Below are 21,739 nucleotides of genomic sequence, written 5' to 3'. Positions count from 1 at the left end.
ACCTCATACATACAACTGAATATTTAAAATGCTGTAATAAATTTAGATATTGTGGCTTTTTCTAACATATGGTTTGTAATACATGCAGGTATTGGATGCCAACAGGTGTTTTGAGAAGCAGTGCCGCTCTGCCCTGTCACTCCAGCTGGCTGCTTACTACTATTCCCTGCAGATCTACTCCCACCTCCTTCCCTGCTTCAAGGACAAGAATCACACACTCTACCAGGTCAGGGTGGATAACCAGCTCTGTGGGACATAGGGTGTTTAAGTTGTCCGTTGCTGTGCCGAAGCTGAACTTGTCGAAGTCTTCATTCTCGATTTGATTCGTAGCTGACTTCACCTGATCAGATGAAAACTTTAAATTGTCCAGGTGTTGTAATGCAGGAGCTACAAATAGCCAAACATATTCAAAAATGGATCAAATAAAATGAGTCAGAGAGCTACAAGTATCTCATCAAGTTGGGACAACTGTAGGGATTTTCCAGATGGTTAAAACCTTCCAAAGTTTAAAGCTTTGAGCACATAAATAAAACCGATCTGTTTTGAACAGGCTTTTGAAGAGGTTCCTTGACACCTAAAAGGCTCGGCAGGTTTTAACTCTTAAGGCAATGCCTTATTACCGTTAGAAAGCGTCACAGTGAAATGCTGTCACCCTCGCTGAAAGTCTATTACATGTTTTTGCTGGAGGACAAGCAAAGTGAAAGCAGGTAGGTGGGTGGGAATGACTTCCATCAGATTCACAGAGATAACAGTGGCTGAATCAGACTTGTCTCGCAGAGCAATCATGGGCTCAAGATTACAATTATGAGATAATCTGTCTTGCTTAAGCTTCAAACTATGTGCTTTGAGAAGTGCTTCGGGCCTTGGTTCAAATGTTTATGACCGATCAGCATCAATTACCTCCTGTAAGGGGTAAGGACTGTGTGTGCCAGCACAACAACAACAGAGGCAGCTTTTTAAGAGGTTCAAATCTGCTTCCTTAATACCTGGAGATTATTTTTTAATTCCAATGAGAGTGAAACACAAAACTGGAGGATTTTATTTCTATTTACATATTAGACGGAGCAAGAATTGAAGTGCTTTTTTAACTAACTTTGCTGCTGTTGTTGTTGTCAGTAAACTTCTCAGATGGGTCTGTGTAGTAAACCATCTGACTTTAGAGTTGTACCACTAGTTGCGTGTTGTGAGTCCATGTGTACAGAAAAAGGAGGGGGACTTGACCCTAAAACTATCTTATAAAATTAAATTAAAATAATGGAATAACTCAGATTTTTTTTGAAGTGAGGTTTTAAAAGCAAAGAACACACTAACCTTCTTGAGTGTTTGAAGTTGGTTCAATTCAATTTACGCTTTTCCTTTATTTTTCTCAAAAATGAAACAAATAAGGCAAGACCGAGAGAGAGATTGACATGTAAGAATGATAAGGGAAGACAAGGCTGCAGCAGAAATGTTTAGGGTGGAGGTGAGGGGTGGTTAGCACAATAAAAGAAGAAATGATTCTGACCTTTTTTCTTGAGTGGACTGAAGCTCTCACGAGTTTTAGTTCAGGTACAACGAGGGAGGAAAAATGTGGAAATAAAAGAGAAAACAAAAAACATAGAAGGAAAGAAGCCAGTAGAAGTGGATAAGTGTGTGCCAGTTGACATTCAAGGTCAGTGCCATGCACAGAAATGTACACGCTCACATCCCTACCCACACCAGTACACTAACAAGTTACAATCAATGCTACACACACTTATTCACAGTGGTGCACACATCCGTCCTTCCTGCATCTTAATGGCAGTAATCACTCCCCAGCCTCCTGCCGCAAGTAAAGTTCAAGTCCATTAACTTAAAATATATATACAGCCTTTCCTCCTTCTCTGCACTTTGGTCGTTGCACTTGCTTTCTTTCTTTCTTTTTTTTAGTTCCTTCCTGCTTTTTTTATTTACCATTTACTTAATTTTTCACTTTGGTGCACTGAAGTGGAGTGAGTGCTTGTTATCATTTTGTTCCAGGTCTTACTGTCACTCAGCTCTAATGATGAGGTGGTGGCAACCTTTATTTTAGGGATGACTCAAACGAGAGGGAAGAAAGTGTTTCCTCCTTTTTTACTCTTCTTTCTTCGATTTCACTTTTTGCTTCTTGTAATCCTTCATTTTTTGCCAGTATATGACATGACATGCAAGCTTAGTTTTAAAATGATAAACATTTCAATAATTTTATGAAATTACTTAAAGGAATGGGGTCAATGAAGACCCATCACATTATATCAGATATCTTAGTTAGCATGCAAACTAGGGTGTGCTGTCCCAGACTCTTGTGGGATGCCACACTTATCCGATCTGCTTTTGCTCAAACATCACTAGATGTTTCATGTAGTCCCGTTTTAATCTCTTATTGGGCTGTTGAGGAATGAAATGGTAAATGCAACAATGGCTCACACTCTTAACAAGAGATCATTGGAAAGGAAAGGATCTTGCTGCACTTCTCCTTACCCCCCCTTAGCTGGAATGACGAGCAGCACCAGACTTTAAGTCTCTACAGCTCTGCTTGTAGTCGGCTCTGTAGAGTTGTTAGCAGTGGTCTGTAAATCTAACATACTCTAACAGTAGAGAGCTGCCAGAACAATTTCAGTTTGGAGAATTAGGGAAAATTCTCATGAATAAGTCAAGCTAGCGTCTAATCAGACTGATGCCAGAGAGAGTTTTTACCGTCTAAAGTAACACAATACCCCACAAATTTCATAAGGTTTCATTCAAACGCTATTTGAATTAAAAGCCTAGCATTCCTTGAATGAATACATATCACCCACCACCTTTCATGACTGTGTCTTAAGCTAAGATTATCTTATGTTGAAAAGGAACAGCTGTAGCTGTTTTGGTTAAACCTTAAAATAAAATTATGTATGATCTCTTGTAATATTGTGGGATCTCACAAAGTCTAACACTTGGAGTATGTGTTAAGGATGACTCTCATCTACTACCACATCAATCTTTAGCCTAAAAATGGTCAACTTGACTGAGTTCTCAAAATCTCTCTTGGCTAAGAACTGTTCGGTTTGGCGGCTAATGTTAATCAATTGTAGAAAGGCATTGATTACTTTCTGAGAGTTATGCAGTGTAAAAACTGATAAAGCAGCATTCGCTTGAAAATGTTTTGAGGTTTGAGTTGTTTTAGATGACTAAAATCTGCTCTGAAATAGGCCACAGTCTGACTCACTGTTAGCCTGACTCATCCCTCAGCATTTCTCCCTGTTGCTCCGAGCTGAGATCGCTCAGCACGCTGTCTACTGCAGGCCTGCTCAAGTTCCAGACTGATAACTCCTCAACAGAACCCCACTTCAAAAAAATCCAAACTGTCTCTTTAAGTGAAATCCCTCACTTTGCTGGCTCTGGAGTTATTTTTGTTTCCATGATGCAGCTTTTTTCTTTATCTCATATATTTTTCCTGCTATCATTCACACTTCTTCTGCTCTTTGTTTAGTGTCTTTTTTCTTTTTTGTTGCCTCGACCAGCTCGCCTAGCTCTTGTCAAATCTTAGGCCTCTCTATTCACACTATCTTGATTCTGCATGCTTCATACATTTCTCTTGTCCTTTGTAAAGCTTCCTTGCTTTTTCTTATCTTTTAAGGGCATACGTTTTACATTCTGTGATATTTAATTTCAGATAAGTGTGACAGGGTGTATCTGTGTTTTATGCGCACGCTGTTTTTGCATTGCAGATTAGGTTAGCAGAAAGAAAATATGTCACATACCCAAGCGTGTTCGGATGCATGCACATATGTGCGTGAACCATCTGTGCGCACGGAGCTGCATGTGTGTGGAGTCTTAAGTATCACTGCAGGGTAACATGTTTGTGTGCATTCCAGTTTAAGAGCAGGTTTTGTGTGACAGCGGGTGGTGAATGTGCATGTTTGTGTGTTGCGGTGCGTCAAACTGTCTCCGAGTGTTTCCCGCTCTCTCCTTGAAGAGCAGAAAGACTGTCTCAATAACTCTCATGCTCTTTCAATTCTCTTGTGACTATCACATAATTTTATACCCAGGCAATAAGACACCACACACTCAAGCCACTGAAATCATCTAGTTGCAAATAGAAACAGAACCCTCGGAGGATTTACTCAAGGTGTTTGATGTGGTTTTAAGGCCTCAATGAGCAGCATGATTTTCTTTTTTTAAGCATATTTCAGATACATTGTTGTGATTTTCAAATCAAGACTGCCTATAAAGGGAAAAGTAAGAACGAAGGACGTGCTCAGTTAAAAATAATTTGCTTTTAAATCATGTTGTGCATTAGCAACACACGGTCACATTGAATGCATTTTGGGTGCAATAACAACACAATAAAGACACATACAGCTCTTATATTTTCATGAATGATTCTCTCAATCGTAAGTCATTGCCAGAATATGTACTCCTCAATATTCCACATCTCTTCAATATCTCACAAGTCATCTTTGTGCTCTTGGTAAGATTGACTGTGACACGATCTACATTGTTATCTTCCTGATTAAATCAGATCTGACACGAGTACAGTTTTAAACTCCTCATGATCACCTCTTGACATTTAAGCTTTTGAACAGAAAGCTCAAATTTTAAAACGTTGTTAGGCACGGCACCTTGCTCACTTTAAAGAGGATTTTTTTTTTTTTCATGTTTCTGATGTTTTTCAGGTGATGCCTGTAACACAATTGAATATATTTATATAAAAACTGCCCAAAAAACCTTGTTGAACAAAACCATTGTGTCCATTTAGCATCAAGAATATGAATCTTAAAAGCTTTGGGTAAATTTTTAGATTTTGTCATGGTTCAGATCTGTTAGTCTTGCACCTCAAATTGGACCCTCAAGACGGGCAGGCAGAGATTTTTGGAGGTTCATCACACTTAATTTAAATTCCTGAAGGAGCTTCCTTAGCTTTTATGTTGCATTGACGTTGTTGATTCGTTTAAAAAGCAGGAGAAGACTGTTTTTAATTCAAACAAGCTTTTAGTTAGAGAGGGCTTTTATGGCATTACGCTTATTTGTTTTTATGTGTTTTCTACACTCTTTTCTCTCTATTTATTTTAATGCTATTTCTCTTATTGTGAAGCACTTTATCTGAGAAAGGAGCTTTATAAATGAACTTACTGGTGTATAAAATGCAGCGTGTGGTTAATGTGTTTACTTGCAGTTTATGCCTGTGTCTGAGTGATAGGAGCGCCATTAAAAACATGTCAATCTATAAATTATTCAGAAAAATGAAATGGGGGGGGGGGAAATGTAAGAATTAATGTGATAAATCTGAGTTTGTAGACCCTCTTTGTAGGACAAACATAACTCAAAGAAAAACTGCCAAACATCCATCTAGACAAACTCACAGGTTTTCTTTTTATTCAAGATTTTCTTGTTCAGTGTGTATTATCACTACAGTGAAGGTCCGTATGAAGGTCTTCCAAAATATTTGTTTATTCTTTGGCTTCTTTTTTTCCACTCGTCTTTAGTCCAGCACCTGATCAGTTTCTGAAGTTTAATAAAAAACACTTAACACTCAGAATAAAAAAAGAGCTCCTTAACTCAAGGGATGAATCAGTGTTGTCGGCTCATTTTGGCAAAGAAACAATTTTAAATTTAATTTTTACTAGTACTAGCTAGTGAGTACTAGCCAGTTACTCGCTAGCTAGTAATTTTATTCCAAGCATCCTGTTACAAATGAAAATTTGTTTCCTTTTTTAGTAGAATCTAAAAAAAAACAAAGATGGCACAGTTAAACAAAGAAAATTGTGTTTTTGCACCAACAAGTTGAAACCCAAGGAGCTATTAGCTGAAAACTTACACAAGGCATTACAACAGATAATTTAGTTTTTATTGTCCCCATTTTTTAATTACAAGAAATCACTTTCAGATACTGTTCTTCTACTGAAGGCTTGCCACATCTTTTTTTTTTCATCCACAAGACCTTCAGAAATCCTGGAAAACTGTTTTTACAGACCACTTCAAAAAATCACAAGGAGGTCTGACTCATTAGAAATGAAGTAAAGAGACATTAGAGGTGGTTTTCGACCTTTGCACAGTGTTGTCTACACTCCCTGGCCACTGTTTTTGTTCACCTTTTCATTTGCTTTTCAATACAAATTGGAAGTCATTCAATCACATGGCAGCAGCTTAATGCATTGAGGCACCTAGACATTCATAATGACCATTAGATTGAGGAAGAAAGGGCATTTAAGTGACTTTAAATGTTGCATGATTGTTGGTACCAGACAGGTTGGTCTGAGTATTTCAGAAACTGCTGATTTTCATACAAAACCGTCTCTATGTTTTACAAAGAAGAGTCTGAAAAAGAGAAAATACCCAGTAAGTGGCAGTTATGTGGATGAAAATTTCTTGTTGATGTCAGAGGAAAAAACGGGCAGACTGGTTTGACATGATAGAAAGGCAACAGTAGCTCAAATAACCACTTTTTACAACCAAGAATGCTAAATACCACCTCTGAACACACAACGCATCAAACCTTAAATCAGATGGGCTACAACAGCAGAAGACCGCACTTGGCGCTTCTCCTGTCAGCTAAAAAACAGGAAACTGAGGCTACCATTTGCAAAATTGGACAATAAGAGATTGAAAAACATTCCTGATCTGATGAGTCTTTCTTCACAGGACTCCCGTGGCCTCCACAGACACTAGATCTCAGTTTGATAATGTACCTTAGGGATGTGGTGGAATGGGAAAGTCACATCTTGGATGTGCAGCTGACAAATCTGCAGCATCTGCGTCACGTTGATATGGACCAAAATCTCTGAGAAGTGTTTCCAACCCCTTGCTGAATCTATGCCGCAGAGGGGTCTAACCCGGTACTAGCAAGGTGTACCTAATAAAGTGGCTGGTGAGTGTTTGTTGACGATTGCTCTGCGTAAGGGTTAATGAACAGCTTTCTTATATTTCAGCTCACGTCTGCTTACAGCATTCCTTTGTCTGATTTTTCTCACTTTTGCCTGCCCACCATTGACTTTCAAAGTCTTCGGCTGTTACTTTCCTATCTGATTATTGCTCCCAGGCATGACGGAGCAACTTATAGCTCAGCGCCACAGAGTCTGGGTTTCTATTACTCCCCGAGGCATAATGAGCCATTTTCCACTTGTTCACAACGGAAGTTTTTATTATCATGGCTAAAGTGCTCATTTGGCAAATAGAGGTGATCCTTGTCGTAATTGTTCTGTAGTTGGTGTTTACACAGTATTGGAAAAAAAAGGATTCCTGCGTGTGTGTGTAAGTTTTGTCAATCATTTATCTGTCATTTTTATTCAATCTGTGAGGTTTTCCTTAATCGTTTTTGTGTTCCAGTGTTAAGCTGTTGTGTGGTTTTGTGCTGAGTGAAGAGATGGAGATTTTTCACTTAAGCATTTATCTTTGCCTGCAGTCGCAATTTTCTCACTTATTGAATATTGATCCCTAACGCATGGCGTGCTGCTGCACATCTAGAGCATGCACAGTATACAGAAACACGAATGGTTGAAGAGGATATCCTGCTGTGAAAAAAAAAAAACTGCATAGGTTTCTGCACATCTCATTACATCTACAGTTTCAGAACGATTATTGTGGGGTGTTTTACTTTTAGCTCTGAAACTCAAATTGAATCAGTAAATCAAGAAAGCGAGGCCAAAACCAAAGTAGATTGCTGTTTAATTTTCAAAGTGGTTCATGCAATTGCTATTTTATAAATATTTCACATGGCACGGTTATTTACATAAAAGTCGGTGGTTATTTTCAAGTGGGAATAAAAGCAGCAGCTAACTCTATCACATTTGTAGCACTGGTGCAGCCTTGGACACCTCTGGCAAAAAATTTCAAATATTTCTGCCATAATAACCATGTAATATGAAATTGACAACAATGTAAAAATTTATAAGACAGCATTTGCATGAACCTACATAAAATTTTTGAAATTGGAGGTTTTTTTTTTAGGATGACAGTAACTCACTTTCATCTTGGCTAAACAGTATTTAACTCTGTCTCCAAACTGAGGTCGTTTAAAGAGCCATCTACAACCTTTTCACAAAATTCTTCTTCAAAAATATGAATTATCCTTTTAAGTTTTACACTAAAAATACAGTTTACAAATAAATAAATAAGTAAAACTCTATTTGTTAGCAACAACAAAAGCTTTTCCCAAACAGGATTTAGAACCCTTTTCATTTTTTTTAACATTCATTGTAGATATTTTTCTACTGAAAACCACAACAGCATTCAAAAATGCTGATTGTGGGAGCTGACCTTGGAAGTGATGGACCATTGAGCCAACAGCATGTTGTTGAATTGACCGGAATAATGACTTAGATTGAGCAACCTTCCCCAATCACAGCAAATCTCCACGACTCCAGCAACTTCAGCTTTATTTATTTATTTTTTTCCTTTTTCAACAAATTGTGCACTTGTACAAATTTCACTCTTGTACCACAATCATTAGCAGTCAATATTTTACTCACGGGAGCCCGGTAAAATGGAGTAACTGCAGAGGGCCCCCTATTAGACAAGTGTGCACATTGAATGCACTGTTGAAGCTAACTGGAAATGTTCGAGACTAAGTAGTTTCTAAACCTTTGATGAAATTCATGACTTTGACTGCACAGACGCACTCCTGCTCCTCTTGCTCGTGTCTTATTTTGTGATCAGTCCCCTTCATGGTGTATTATGACCCACAGTGCAGCCAAGCTTGTTTATGGAGTGATTATTCCTTTACAAACCGTGCCTGGTTTTTACCTTCTTGCCTTCCCACTAATTATCTGCACATATTGTAAACTCCATTACAGTATTAGTGCTAATGAGGCCACTGACTGTGAAGCTAAGTGTTAGGCATGACATAAATACAACTCATTAAGATCATTACTAGAGGGAAGTCATGGCTATTTCTTTTTAACCTCCGTTATCATTTGTTTGTAAGGAGTGTTAAATACCAAGTTAGTCTACCAAGTCTGTATGTTTTTGCAAGTGGTTGCTCCCCCTCAACTGATCACAATTGATGCAATGACAACACAATGTGGTTGGTTCTCTTTACACTTTATTTTTCAGTATGACACCATTTATTGAGTCAATAAATTATTTATATGGCTGGACTTCACACTACTTGTCATGTTGTTAGATATCTTGTTTTTGACATCTCTCCTAATGACTCCTAATGTTGGTGGAAATGTTCTTTTGGTGATGAATCTGTTCTTGACCCTTTTGCTTGAATCACTCCTTTCACATTTAAGGAATATATGGATATAGATTGATGAGAATAAAAAAAGACTGTTAGCTAGTAGTTATTTATAGTCCCTAAAATGTTCAGTGATAAGCTGATACAGATTGGATATTAAAAAGCAGATGCAGTCCCCCATTATATCGCCCGCTGTTTGTAAACTGCCTTTCTGAAGTAGTTAGGGTTCCTTTGCTAGGTTTTAGGTTTCCTCATGTTTCATATTATATTTTGTAACAGTGACTGTTTTCCTCTTTTGCGTTTCTGTTCCCCACACATCTAAGGGTTGTACTAGAAAGCAAGATTAGCAGCTTAGCCGGCTATGTTGACCTGAAAACGACAATGTTTCGTATCACAAAGGAGGCTCTCTTTGACACTTGTTGGATCACCGTAGTTACACAGGTTGAACTTGTAATTTGCTCTGGAGCAGGTTAGGAGTTTCAGTGTCTGTAAGAAACTCAACTCATTCACTTATTCTTTTCCTGATGATGTCCTAGATGGAAAAGTTGGACCGAAACAACTCGGGAAGGATTGAATGTTAATGTCTCATATAATTCAATTTATTTTTCATTTATTTGTTTATTTGGACAGCACAATAAAACACAACAAAATACACATACAATACAGTGTGTGGAGACACAATAGCTCAAGGAGTTTATGTAAAGCCTTTCCCCAGATAAAACCAAATTAACAACACAGATCGCTATAAAACTTCAATATAATTTCAATGAAGCATTTATAAAACATTTGCAAAATTAATTGTTTCCAGACACATGGGAAAACTTATTAAACAGTTTAGTACCTCAACAGTGTAATGAAAATTAGCTTCTACAAGTGAGAAGTTTTGGTGGATGAAGATTTGAAGACTAAGGAGTCCAATAATATTTTTTTAAACTTTCTTGACTGATTTCAAATTAATGTTGAAATTTTAAATAACTTACACAAAATTAAAATGTTAAATTTTTATAAATATTAAACATTTTAATATTTAATAGTAAAAGCTGACTCACTTTTACTATGGAAAAGTGAGTCAGCCTATTGCATTTAGACACTGATTAATTGTTGGCACTTTAATTGCTAAATTTAACCTCAAAACATTGTTTATTCAGTGGCTTTTGTTTTAGATTTTGTTCTTCTTTAATTTTGTTTGGATAATCAGTATAAGTTAAGCCAAAGAAGCATCAATTGCCACTTTTGATGTTAACACATATTGAGGTCAGGATTAAAAAAGTAACTCTGACGTCAGAGTACTTGTTAACATTGAGTAGAGTTTTAAGGTTTTTTTGAGCCAGCTGATTTCAGCATATACAATACCAGGTATCCATTTGTCCTTTGTCAGATCAATGTTGTGTTTTCATCTCTTATCAAATGTTGCTTTGTTCAGACTTTTTGCTGGCCTTTCTTCCTGTGCAGCACTTTTCATTTCCTTTTTTAAAAGTTTGTTTTGCTTGGTTTCCCTTGTCTCTGGAGCTTTGCTTGCATTTGGATCCTCCTCGCTGTTCCTACACACAACATTGTAGAAGAATCTGAACCAGTGGGCCATATCATGCTGTTTAAGTTCTTCGGCAGGGAGGCTGCCAAAATCCTGGCCTTCCAGCTAAAAAGTAAAGTCCCTGTCCTTTTTCATCTATTGAAGCCACAGGACACAGAAGACCTTGAAGACATCAACCACATTGTTCAGAGCTTTATGGCTACAATGGATGGCATTGTCCTTCACCCCCCCATAGCAAACACTATGGGCGGTGGAGGGCTTGCTGGTAATGTTCAAATATAAAAGCCTTGGTTCTTGAACTCACCAGATATGACTGAGATATTTGACCAGGCAAAGAAGGATTTTAGCATTGCTTTAGAAGCCTTAAATTTTGATACACCAAACAGTTTCCACTCAATGTATATATATATATATATATATATATATATATATTTACAAACCCAACTTGATCAAGTAAACTAACTTTTGATAGGTGAAGAATTATGACTAAATGTTGCAAAATGGAGGATTGAACGAGGGAAAAAGTGCGAATGAAAGCAGGGTACAAGTGATTTTAAACATTTAGCTTTTAAGAAGCTTTTTTTTCTGTTTTTCTTTTTGCTGTGATGCAAAAAGAAAAACAGAAATAAAAGCCTTTGGCTGCTGCATTTCTTTAAGCTACACCACATACAGTTGTACTTCGTACATGCAGTTGGTACATTTTCCCCTTGAACTCTACACATGACTTTTCAAGGTATTTTGAAATAACATCGGTTTTTAGATATTAGGTAAGAAGAAAAAAAAACAAGAACTAGCTTTTATTTTCTCACTTTGAAGTCAACTTGGAAGTAGAAAGTGCTTGTTAGAAAGAAGGGGGATTTCAGAGATTGTTTAGTAATGAGGAAGGGGGATAAAGACTTTTCAGAAATGCAGAAGAAAACAGTCTTCAGAGAAGGAGCAGCTACAACACAGATAGCAAACAGTAGATGAGTGACAGAAAAAGGGAGAGGAAAAATTGCAAGCAGTATTTCATCATGAAAGTCTAGGTTCAGTCATGTTCTTCAAAAGTCAGCCTGTCCATCACTGTTTCGACTGACTTTCTTCTCATATGTGGTGCTAACCCTTTTGTGTCGTTCTTTCTAATGCGAGGGAACTTCAAAACGGACCCATATGGAACAGGCCAGCTGAGGCCTACGCCAAGTTTCTTTGTCTTTGTTTTATAAAATATCTCCAAACTGAGTCAAAGGATTTTAGCTCAGACACACATGTTTAAAATTGCTTTTGAAAAACAAGATAGGCAGCATTTCTTCAAAACTAATTTGTTATTGTGAAAAAAAAGAAAGTTCTCTAAAAGTCTTTGACAGAAACATACCATTGAACTTTTGTGTGTGTCTGTGTTTTAAAATTTATTGATATGAGACACTTGGATCCATTAGGGATTTTTAACTAAATAAACATCTAAACAACTGTTAAGGGGATGACTCTCAGCTACTACCACACCAGCATCTGTCCTGGAAGTTTTAGGTTTTTCTGCTCCAACACACCTGATTCAAATGGTTTAATTACCTCCTCACCAAATCATCAAGTTCTCCAAGAGTATGGCAACAAGTCATCCATTTAAATCAGGTGTTTTAAAGCAAGAACACGTCTAAAACATGCAGGAGTGCGGCCCTCGAGGAATGGAGTTTGACACCTGTGACTTAGAGTATATGTTGGGGGTCACTCTCAGCTACTACCACACCAAATCTTAGCTCAATATTTGCAAAATTGACAGAATTGCAGCCATTTTTGTGTTTACTAATGTTTAGTGGCTGTGGTGGCAGTCTTGAATTGGGTTTATGCCAAAAGTGAAAGGTTTTTTCTTACTGGGCTTTGACAGTTTGGCAAGTGGTGCTTTTGAGGGAGGCTCCAGAATGTTTGTGGTGATTCAGAAGTTCTTCATGCACAGTCCCATTGCTTGAGCTTTGAACATGTTCAAAAAAATTGCGACAAAATTGCTCTCAAAGTAGTCACAGAGTGTCAAACCCACCTAAATTTTGTTTTGGGTGTCTTCTGCTCATCAGAAGAGCGCTAGAGCTGCATGTCAACACCTGCATGGGAGCTCTCCCCTGACAGAAAATATCCAAGGCAAATGTCCAAGTCTAAAAAAAAAAAAAAAAAAAAAAAAAAAAAAACAGATGAAAAATCATATTTAAGGTGGGTACAAACCAAGATGAGGAGGTGGACAACAAAATAATGTGCACAATCTAGAATGCAGTTTTACCAGCCATCAACACAAAAATAAACTAATTTTAAAAAACTGGCTGTTCATCACGCATCCCCGTGACTTTCTGTCCACTTAGTGTGACTGCAAGGGGGAAAAAAGGCATATTTTCCACAATTTTGCAGCCTAATGAGATATCACCTCAATCAGTTGTAGATGTATATTTATTCATTTCTCTGAGATTTGATTTAAATCCATCTACTGGTTCATGAGATATTGTGCTAACATGACAGACAAGCGGACACACCTATTATTATTAACCCAGTATTAACCCAGCACCATTCTCCACTATAACTGTCCCCTTCTAACTACTGTACTGTGGCTTTACTTTTATAATTCTTCCCTTTGTAAGTCTACTCCTCGAACCCTTTTCTATGCAGCTTTTGAACTCTGAGTCTGCCACTATGGCTGCCACCAAGCCCGTACCCAGAGACACACATACTGTACAAACACACAGAAATTACACAGAGGCAAACACACACCTCATGTTTCAAGCTACACATTTCCAGCAGCCATAATTACCTTATGCAAATCAGATCAACAAATAAACTATCTCCTCCTGCCGGGCAACATGATATAAGATGCCAAAGACTGAAGTTTGGGAGCTCATTTAATTAGAACGAATGTGATGAGAGAGACGGGGAGAAAATTCACCTACCTCTCCTGCTGCACAGCACTCTGTTTTTTACGTGTGTCTAATTTCTTATCCCTTATAGGCCTGAATCACAGTAGCGAAGATAGTTCTTGGAACATCTACCCATAATTTCTTGACGTGCAGAAAAAGGAAGCTGTGTTAAATTGCCTGATTGAAGTTGTGCAGCAGTAACTGTCTCCAGAAACAAAATTATATGACAGTTGATCCGCTTCTAACTTTTACTTTTCGTTTGTAGAAATTACATCAACATTTTTTTTTTTAAAAATATGGCCTCATTAATGTGGTATCCCTCTGAAGATTTAGAAATGACACAGTATGGGGTGTTCGAGACTCCATGTGTGACACGGTTTAAAGCTAATTCTTAAGGGCAATTTTAATTCGGCCAACATGGCCGTAATGGTTTGCTGCACCTCCCGTCCTACCGCAGGAAATGTATTTTAAAGATAAAAATTGTTAAAGCAATATGAAAAAGTGGTGTAGGTGGTAAAACTCTGGATTTCGATGGACATAATCTTAAAGAGATAGTACTGAGCGTTTGAAATGGGGTTCTGTGAGAAGGTTATGAGCAATTAATATCTTACCTCTTGTAGATAACTCTTTAAACAACCTCAGTTTGAAGAAATAATTTAGTTCTGATTGGACTGAAGAGCTAATGACTAATCTTAATGGGACATTACCGAATAGGATTGTGCCCATCTTAAAACAATAAACTCCTTATTAATTTAATTCTCCAAGTTGAGATTGTTCAGAAGTCTAAACGGGTAAGATATTAAGTGTTCATAAATGTTCTGCACTTAAAAAGATTTAAACTATCTCTACAAGTTAATGTACTAAGGTAGCATTACTGCAACTTCAAGGGGACTTCATGCTTTTTTCTTTCAATAATCTTCTGTGCATTTTTTAATATTGGGTTTGACTAAAGTAGAACAATTTGTACCTCTCTCTATATATATGTGTGTGTGTGTGTGTGTATGCAATCATTTGAAATAAATTTATATTGGTATACAGATGTGCTCTAATGTAAGACAAAGTTCTATAATCAGCAGAAAAGTTTCACTTTCTTTTTATCCATTAAAAATTAGATTTTGTCCATTTCCTTCAAAGGCTGACCCAAAGGAGCTGATTCGATTAGTCACACAGCACGTGTCGTCGTATTCTGACTGGCCGGAGGAGCTGCAGAAGTTAATCAGCCAGCTGCATGTGTACAATGAGCGTCTGACGGACTTCACCCAGGCCCAGGTGTTGCAGGGATTGGGCCGTGGGGTGGACGTACAGCGCTTCAGCACCGACTCTGACTACAAGAAGGAGACTATCCTTGGCCTCACAGAGTAAGTGTTTACAGGAATTGTTTATAAACATAGCACAATAAGGAGGAAAATTTATGATTGGTTGATTATTTTCTTGTTGTAACAGTGCTTCTTGGCAATAAGTCTTATACCCTTGGAAAGCCTGTTCATTTCCTCTTAAATCACATTTAAAAAATGTGCCAAATCTTCCCTGCCAATGTCAAACGGCTTATTCTGCTATTGAGTCTTGTTTTGAGCTTCTGGTACCCCAGGTTCTGACAATTGGGCGCCAATCAGGCACCTGATTGTCAGCACCTGTGAGCAACCAGTGGCAATCCCACATCTCCACAGTCTGGGACCAACCACTTGTCTTCAAAATTGCAACGCTCGTCCACACAGAGCGGGGTTTATCAGAAACTACCTTCAGAATTTGAGAGTGAAAAGGATGGAATGTCTTCCCTGCAGTCCTGACCTCAACCCCATTGAACACCTGTGGGATCATCTTGGGCCTGCTGTTTGTTCCAGAGTGATCAACACAACCACATTGGTTGACTTACAACAAAGGCTGGATGAATGAGATGCCATCCCACAGTGAGCAGTGTGAGGAGGAGCTGTCAGACTGTTGTGGCTGTGTATGGTTCTTTCACATGCTACTCATTGCCCTGTCTGTTAATTGAATAAATTGTTTAACTGCCAATATGTCTTGTTTCTTCAGACTTTAAAGATCCAATCCAATAAATGACATCAAACAAGAGTCAATAACACAGTAAGCTGTTTGACATTGACAGAAAAGACTGCAAGTTTTTTTATGGATCCAACCCACAAACTCAACTCTGCTGCTCTGCCCACAAATGCATTTTTCTAACAAATGTAGCACCATTTAAGGGGAAATAAACAGGTTTTCCAACTGTATAATAATTATTGTTACAACAAAAAAATAACCAACCAAACCCAAATTTTTCTTGCTTTTTGTGCTACGTATATATGAATGTTGTTGTAATGGAAAGTATTTGCTTTGCAGTGGATTTAATGTAGTCAGTGAGGTGTACTTCGTTTAGTTTGAAACAATTTTGCAGCACATATGCATATGAGTGGGAGGAATTGTCCTCTGAGGGTTCTCAGGAAAAAAAAACTGATGATTTTCTTCCTGTCTGTTTGTGTTTAGGACACTGGATGACGATGTGTACAGAATCGCCCTGTCGCTGGCGAAGCGCTACAATGTCCTTTTGTGGGAAGTCTACATGACTCACCTCGAGTTCCTCTTTACAGACAGCGGGTACAGACACACACACACAAACACCAACACATTAGCTCTCTCGTTGTGTTTTTCTCCTCCTATTCTTTTCTCTCTTGCTGTGTGTTTGAGTTTATAACACTTCTGTTATCTCCTGAATTTGAAATATTTACCCTGTACGTGTGTCCTGACAATACACTTCAGTCTTGCATATACCATTTAAGATCTTTTAAGTTTTTTTTTTTTGCGTGAACACACAAATATCCCTTGTGTATATTAAAGTTTGAAATTGAGCTAGCAGGGCTGATTCTCACAGAACTTGCCTACTTGAAAAACATATTTAAAATACCCCAGAGTTATTGAAACATGTTGCCAATGACTGTGTTTACGAGAGTGAGAGGATACGAGTGTGTCAGAGACAATTTTCATAATTTATTTGCTCGCTCACTTCATAGCCAGTGTATTTGACTGGTGCCTTGTTTTAATAGAATGCCTTTTCAGCAGAGCTGAGAACTGTGTGTGTTTGCAGGCAAACCTGTGTGTGTGTGTGTGTGTGGGAGATAAATATCGCCTGTCGTAATCTGATATAAGCAAATGGTTTATGGACTACACTTAGCAATAAATTACAACATACACCTTCCTCTAATGCTCTCACAGCTATTTTGTGTGTGTGTGTTTTCACCGAAATCTCAAGATCATGACAAATCTGTGAAGGCTTTTCATGCTATAATCTTGACTAAAACCATCTGCAGTATGTGTATTGATTTAATGGATGGATGCAGGAAATAATATAAATAGTGCAATAGGGAGAATTTAAAGGGGAAGATGTATAGGGATAGGAGAGTGGGTACAAAATGGAATTTTGACTTTTATTGATCCCTGAAGGAAAATACATTTTTTGCATTTCAGTCATTTGACTTGTTTAGCAGCAGCAGCAGCAGCAGCAGCCTGACTTTGCTTTGCATGGAAACTGAGTAGAGCTCTGAATTCAGAGGTTAGATTTACCTCATCAGTTCCAGTACAGAACCCCCCCCCCAAAAAAAAACAGCCTTTTGATTGTCAATGTTTTTTTTTTTAATAGTTAAGCATAAATGACTTAACCTCACCTTATTTGTTATTTATAGCAGTAGTTCCCAGAGCTGAGGTTGAAGCCCCACTGTGGGACGTCTTGAGAAGATCAGCGTAAATCAAACAAACTTTACAAATGATTGCCGATAGCATGATTAGCCTTAATTGTTACAAAGAAATAAAAACAGCACTCATAAATGCATACATAACAGCATAATTGTGGACAAGGTTCTTTGTTAAATGATTTATTAGCAGTGTTTGCACATTTCAATCAGCACTAGTCTGGGTCATGACACTTTAGGACTTTTATTTTGTGGAGGAAAAGCTGGAAAGTTTTGAAACAGTTGATTTGTCACAATGATGTGGTTTCAGTGAACATAATCAGGGAAGAAAACCCAAAACAATACTGTTTATGTCTAGACATTATGAAATTTAGATTTTTAACAATAGTTGACAACAAGACTTTGAAAGTTTATATGTTAAAAGTTTGACGTGCAGGCTGTCCTATTTTAGAACATTCAAGTACTAAACGTTGTGGTTCACTGGCTGCAAAATGTATTTACTTGGATTATGCGTGAAATATTTTGACAGGCAAATGTCAACTTGAATAGAATATAGCAAGTTGTGCACTTGCCAGAAATGCTGTTTCTAATATGATTGTCACAACAGCTGCCACATTTTATGAGGATTTCCAGTTTCTTGTTCTCCTGATTTCTTGTCTATGCTAAAATGTTCTGCGGCAGAATTGACAAATTACCACACTTCAACATTGGTATTACACAAGACAAAAAATCTGTCATTGTCACCGAGTCGGCTATCGTTTTAGCTTGCGATCTGCGCTGACAACATACAGTATCATTGTTCTTCTACATCATAAATCTCCTGTGAAGCCAAGATGACCAGTAAGTGTGACAAATTTACAGGCGTTTACGTTCAGCTTTTTGCCTTTTGGCATATAGGTGCCCATGGTGCTCAGTATATAGTCGTGCCTGTCAGTGTTAATGCATTACCACAATCAGAGTTTGAGGACTGTGAGGAAGTACACAATCACTATCTCACAACCCGAAACACAGATTGGATTTTTTTATTCTAACTCAGTTCTGTCTGTTTTATTATTGCTTTTGAGATTGTTCCTACATTGTCTCTGTTATTTTCTCAAATCTCCTCTCACAGGTGTCACTTATCATTTTTTGAAGCTCTATATCAGTTAACTTAATTTTTTTTCTGACATTTTCAACACTGAAACTTTTTTTTTATTTCCCACGCCCCCACCCGTTTTTTATGGCACATTTTCAGTTATTTGTCTAATTTAATCTTTTAATTTGCAGTAGATGATTAGATTTGACCTAAAACCCAAACGGCACACTTCCTTCGGTTAGCAATCAATCAATCAATCAATCAAATTTTATTTGTATAGCACATTTCAGCAGCAAGGCATTTCAAGGTGCTTTACATAATTAAAAAAATAAATAAATAAATAAAAAATAAAAACAGCATGTGACGTTGAATAAACAGTAAGAAAGAGAAAAACATCAAAGACATCAAAAACCCCGCACTCTAACCCTAATTGTTATAACATGGGCTTGTTTCAGTGCATACCCTGTTTAAAAACCACAGTTCTAAAAAATACATTATTGTTCGCTATTAAAAAAGGAAATTAGCAATTTAGACCATAAACTAAATAAAAATGTCCATTATCGCACGAAAATGGGTCGACCTTCGGTTGCTGTCCATTAAACAGAATGCAGATCAATGCAGACACTTCCACACTTCCTCTGTGGTTTGGAAGAAATGTGTTTGTTGTTTCAAAGATAAAATACTATTAAAACATTTACATCTAAAGATAAAAATTAAAGATTTTGAAATTCAAGTGTGTCAGGTACATTTCTGTCCAGAGACTGAAACTGTAAAGGGCGGTAAAAAATAAAATTTTAAATTTTTCAAAGACTTTGACAAAAACTTAAAGTGAACAAGAGCTGAAACTGAGACAGCTGCTCACCCAAACAAACAGGAAAATGTTTTTGACAGCCTGTTGCCAAAAAATGGGCACTGTTGTGGGTGTTTGTGCTTGTCAACATTTCAGATAAAGATGATCAACTTGGAATTTCTTTATTTATCATCCATTGGAAGAAACTCGTCGTAGTTGTTTTGCAGCAGCACAAGTTCTTGTTTATTGCTTTTTTACAGAACAGTATTGGTAGTATATGGAATTATTCTGGTAAATATAAGTGTTTAAAGTAGAGCCCTGTGGCTTTTGTGCAACATGCGGTGGTTAAATAGACAAGGGATTGCAAAGATTAAAATGCTTCTGTGTAAGTCGCAAGTGGAAAACATTAGTTACGTTGAAAAAGAAAAACAGGTTGAAGAGAAACTTGCTAGGTGGAGAAAAGTGCACATATATATGAGCAGAAAGAGTGAGTGTATCCAGATAAATGAAGATGAGTTGAGTGATTAAGGCAGAATGTCCCTGAGACAAATCAATTAACTTAAAATGAACGTTTCAAAAGAATCAATGTTCTGTTAAACACTGCCTCCATTAGCTGTTCACTTGACTTTGTAGATGTTAAAACAAATTCCTTCGACACAAATTACAGCCATGTATATTGACATTTCAATGAAGCAATTGAACAATATAAATCAGTTATAAATGTTGATAAGTATGGGGGATTTTCCTTTTTTTTTTTTTTTTCTTTGTTTTTGTTCCACTGCAGCTGACGCATCAGCATTTTTGCCGTTACATTTTGTTTGACCTCATTCATTTTTCAGAAGAACAGAACTTTGCTGTCTTTTGTGCATTTTCTCATGTAATACACTTACTTATTTTTTACAGAATGAATTATTTTGCTTCTTAGATTTTCATCTAACCGCACTGATAAAGCCTAGTTAATTAATAAAATTTAGTTGATAAATAATGTGGAAAAGCAAGAGAAATAATCCCAACAAACACTCTTGAGCATTTCAAACGACATAGCCCCGAGCTCCTCGTGTTTGTGGCTGTCAGCTGATGGCAGGTGGAGACTGTTTGGTACTTCTCCAGATAATTAGGAAGAAGTATTGTTTGGGATCATTTTTATTTTTCTCATCTCAAACCGAGATGTGTTTTGCTTTGAGCCAAATGAAGAACTGCGGAAGACGAGGAGGGCACCTTTAAGCTGTGTGCTATCTCTGTTCAGCTGCACCCAAAGTGACTTCATATGGTACATTAAAGTACAGATATTTAGAATTGGCAGTGTTGCAGTGAACCTTAGCGTGCCAAACTGATACATCAGCAGGGTAAGTTGGACTTCTGAACCCTTTACAATTGATTTTATTTTATTCCTGTATTGTTAGAACAAATATTGGCTGTGAAGATCCCTTCCAAAAGCAATCAAACCTGTACCTAGTTCTTTTTACAGCAGGCTTGTGCCACCATGACAATGTCAACCTGACTCAAGATGGCCACCACAGCTAATTGACCTTAGCAAACAGAAACTTGTCTGTAACTCAGTTTTATAGATATTGAGCTAAAATTTGGTGCGGTACTAGCTGAAACACGTACTTTAACTGTTTAACAACCCTGTTTGTCTGTTCGCAAAATATAATAATATAATATTTTGATGAAACTCTTAGGGAGTAACGATTAGATGTACAACTACAACTGATCAACATCTGCAGCCAATGTGATCCAACTGTGCACCGCAGCTAATTGACTCATGTCAACACTAAAATGGGCTGTAACTTACAGAAGAGATAAAATCTGATGTGGCAGTAGCTGAAAGTCATTCACAACACATACTGCAAGTACAAGATTGTGCATAAAGTTGTTATTTTCTGTATGTTCTGGTATTTGTTTCAGTGGGAAGGCACAATGCAGCATAAAGTTGAACTCTGATGCATTCTGTACCAATACAGACAGTTGTTAATCAGCTGTGAGGATGCTTATCTGTAAGGTTTTCGCCTGGAGCCTGACTAAAGGCTTTTTGCAGTCATAAAAAGAAAACCGGAGAGCAAGATTTGGCAGCAAAGTGCAACTGCTGGTGTAGCGGTGGTTAATATGTCATAGTACTATGCCAGTTGATTGAAACAGTGATTTTCTTTTACAAAAGGTTTTTCACAAACACATAAGTCACAAGCAAACACATCTGAGAATTTAACAAGACCGCTTTGCTGAGAGTTACTAATGACATCCTCTTGGCAGCTGATGCTGGGTTTACATCTCTCCTTGTTCTCCTTGACCTAACTGCAGCCTTTGACACTGTGGACCATAACATCCTACTACACCGTCTTCATGTGGAGGTCGGTCTCTGTGACACTGTTCTGGACTGGTTTACATCTTTTCTCTCTAATCGGCTGGAATGTGTTAGCCTTGGTAAGGCCAAGTCCCAGGCTGTCTCTGTCTCCTGTGGTGTCCCACAGGGGTCAGTATTAGGGCCCCTGCTGTTTTCCCTCTATATGCTGCCTTTGGGTCAAATTATTAATCGACATAACATCTCTTTTCACTGCTATGCCGACGATATACAACTCTACATTAGAATTGGAGCATCATCATCACCATTCTCTCTCAATGCCTTCACTACTTGCCTGGAGGAG

General features: G+C 37.6%; 1 protein-coding gene across 1 annotated transcript in view; it reads left to right on the top strand.

Annotated features, from left to right (window-relative positions):
* nbas (NBAS subunit of NRZ tethering complex) overlaps nucleotides 1-21,739 on the top strand; it is a 174,465-nt gene that overhangs the window by 82,761 nt on the left and 69,965 nt on the right. Inside the window, exons 41-43 of the mRNA XM_017427358.3 lie at nucleotides 89-226; nucleotides 14,687-14,910; nucleotides 16,034-16,144. Of these exons, the coding sequence (XP_017282847.1) occupies nucleotides 89-226; nucleotides 14,687-14,910; nucleotides 16,034-16,144 (473 nt within the window). The remainder of the gene's footprint in view (nucleotides 1-88; nucleotides 227-14,686; nucleotides 14,911-16,033; nucleotides 16,145-21,739) is intronic.

Source organism: Kryptolebias marmoratus, linkage group LG19 (assembly GCF_001649575.2).
Source record: "Kryptolebias marmoratus isolate JLee-2015 linkage group LG19, ASM164957v2, whole genome shotgun sequence".
Taxonomy (NCBI): Eukaryota; Metazoa; Chordata; class Actinopteri; order Cyprinodontiformes; family Rivulidae; genus Kryptolebias; species Kryptolebias marmoratus.
The sequence above is the reverse complement of the archived record's forward strand: the minus strand, read 5'-3'. Positions and strand labels throughout refer to the sequence as shown.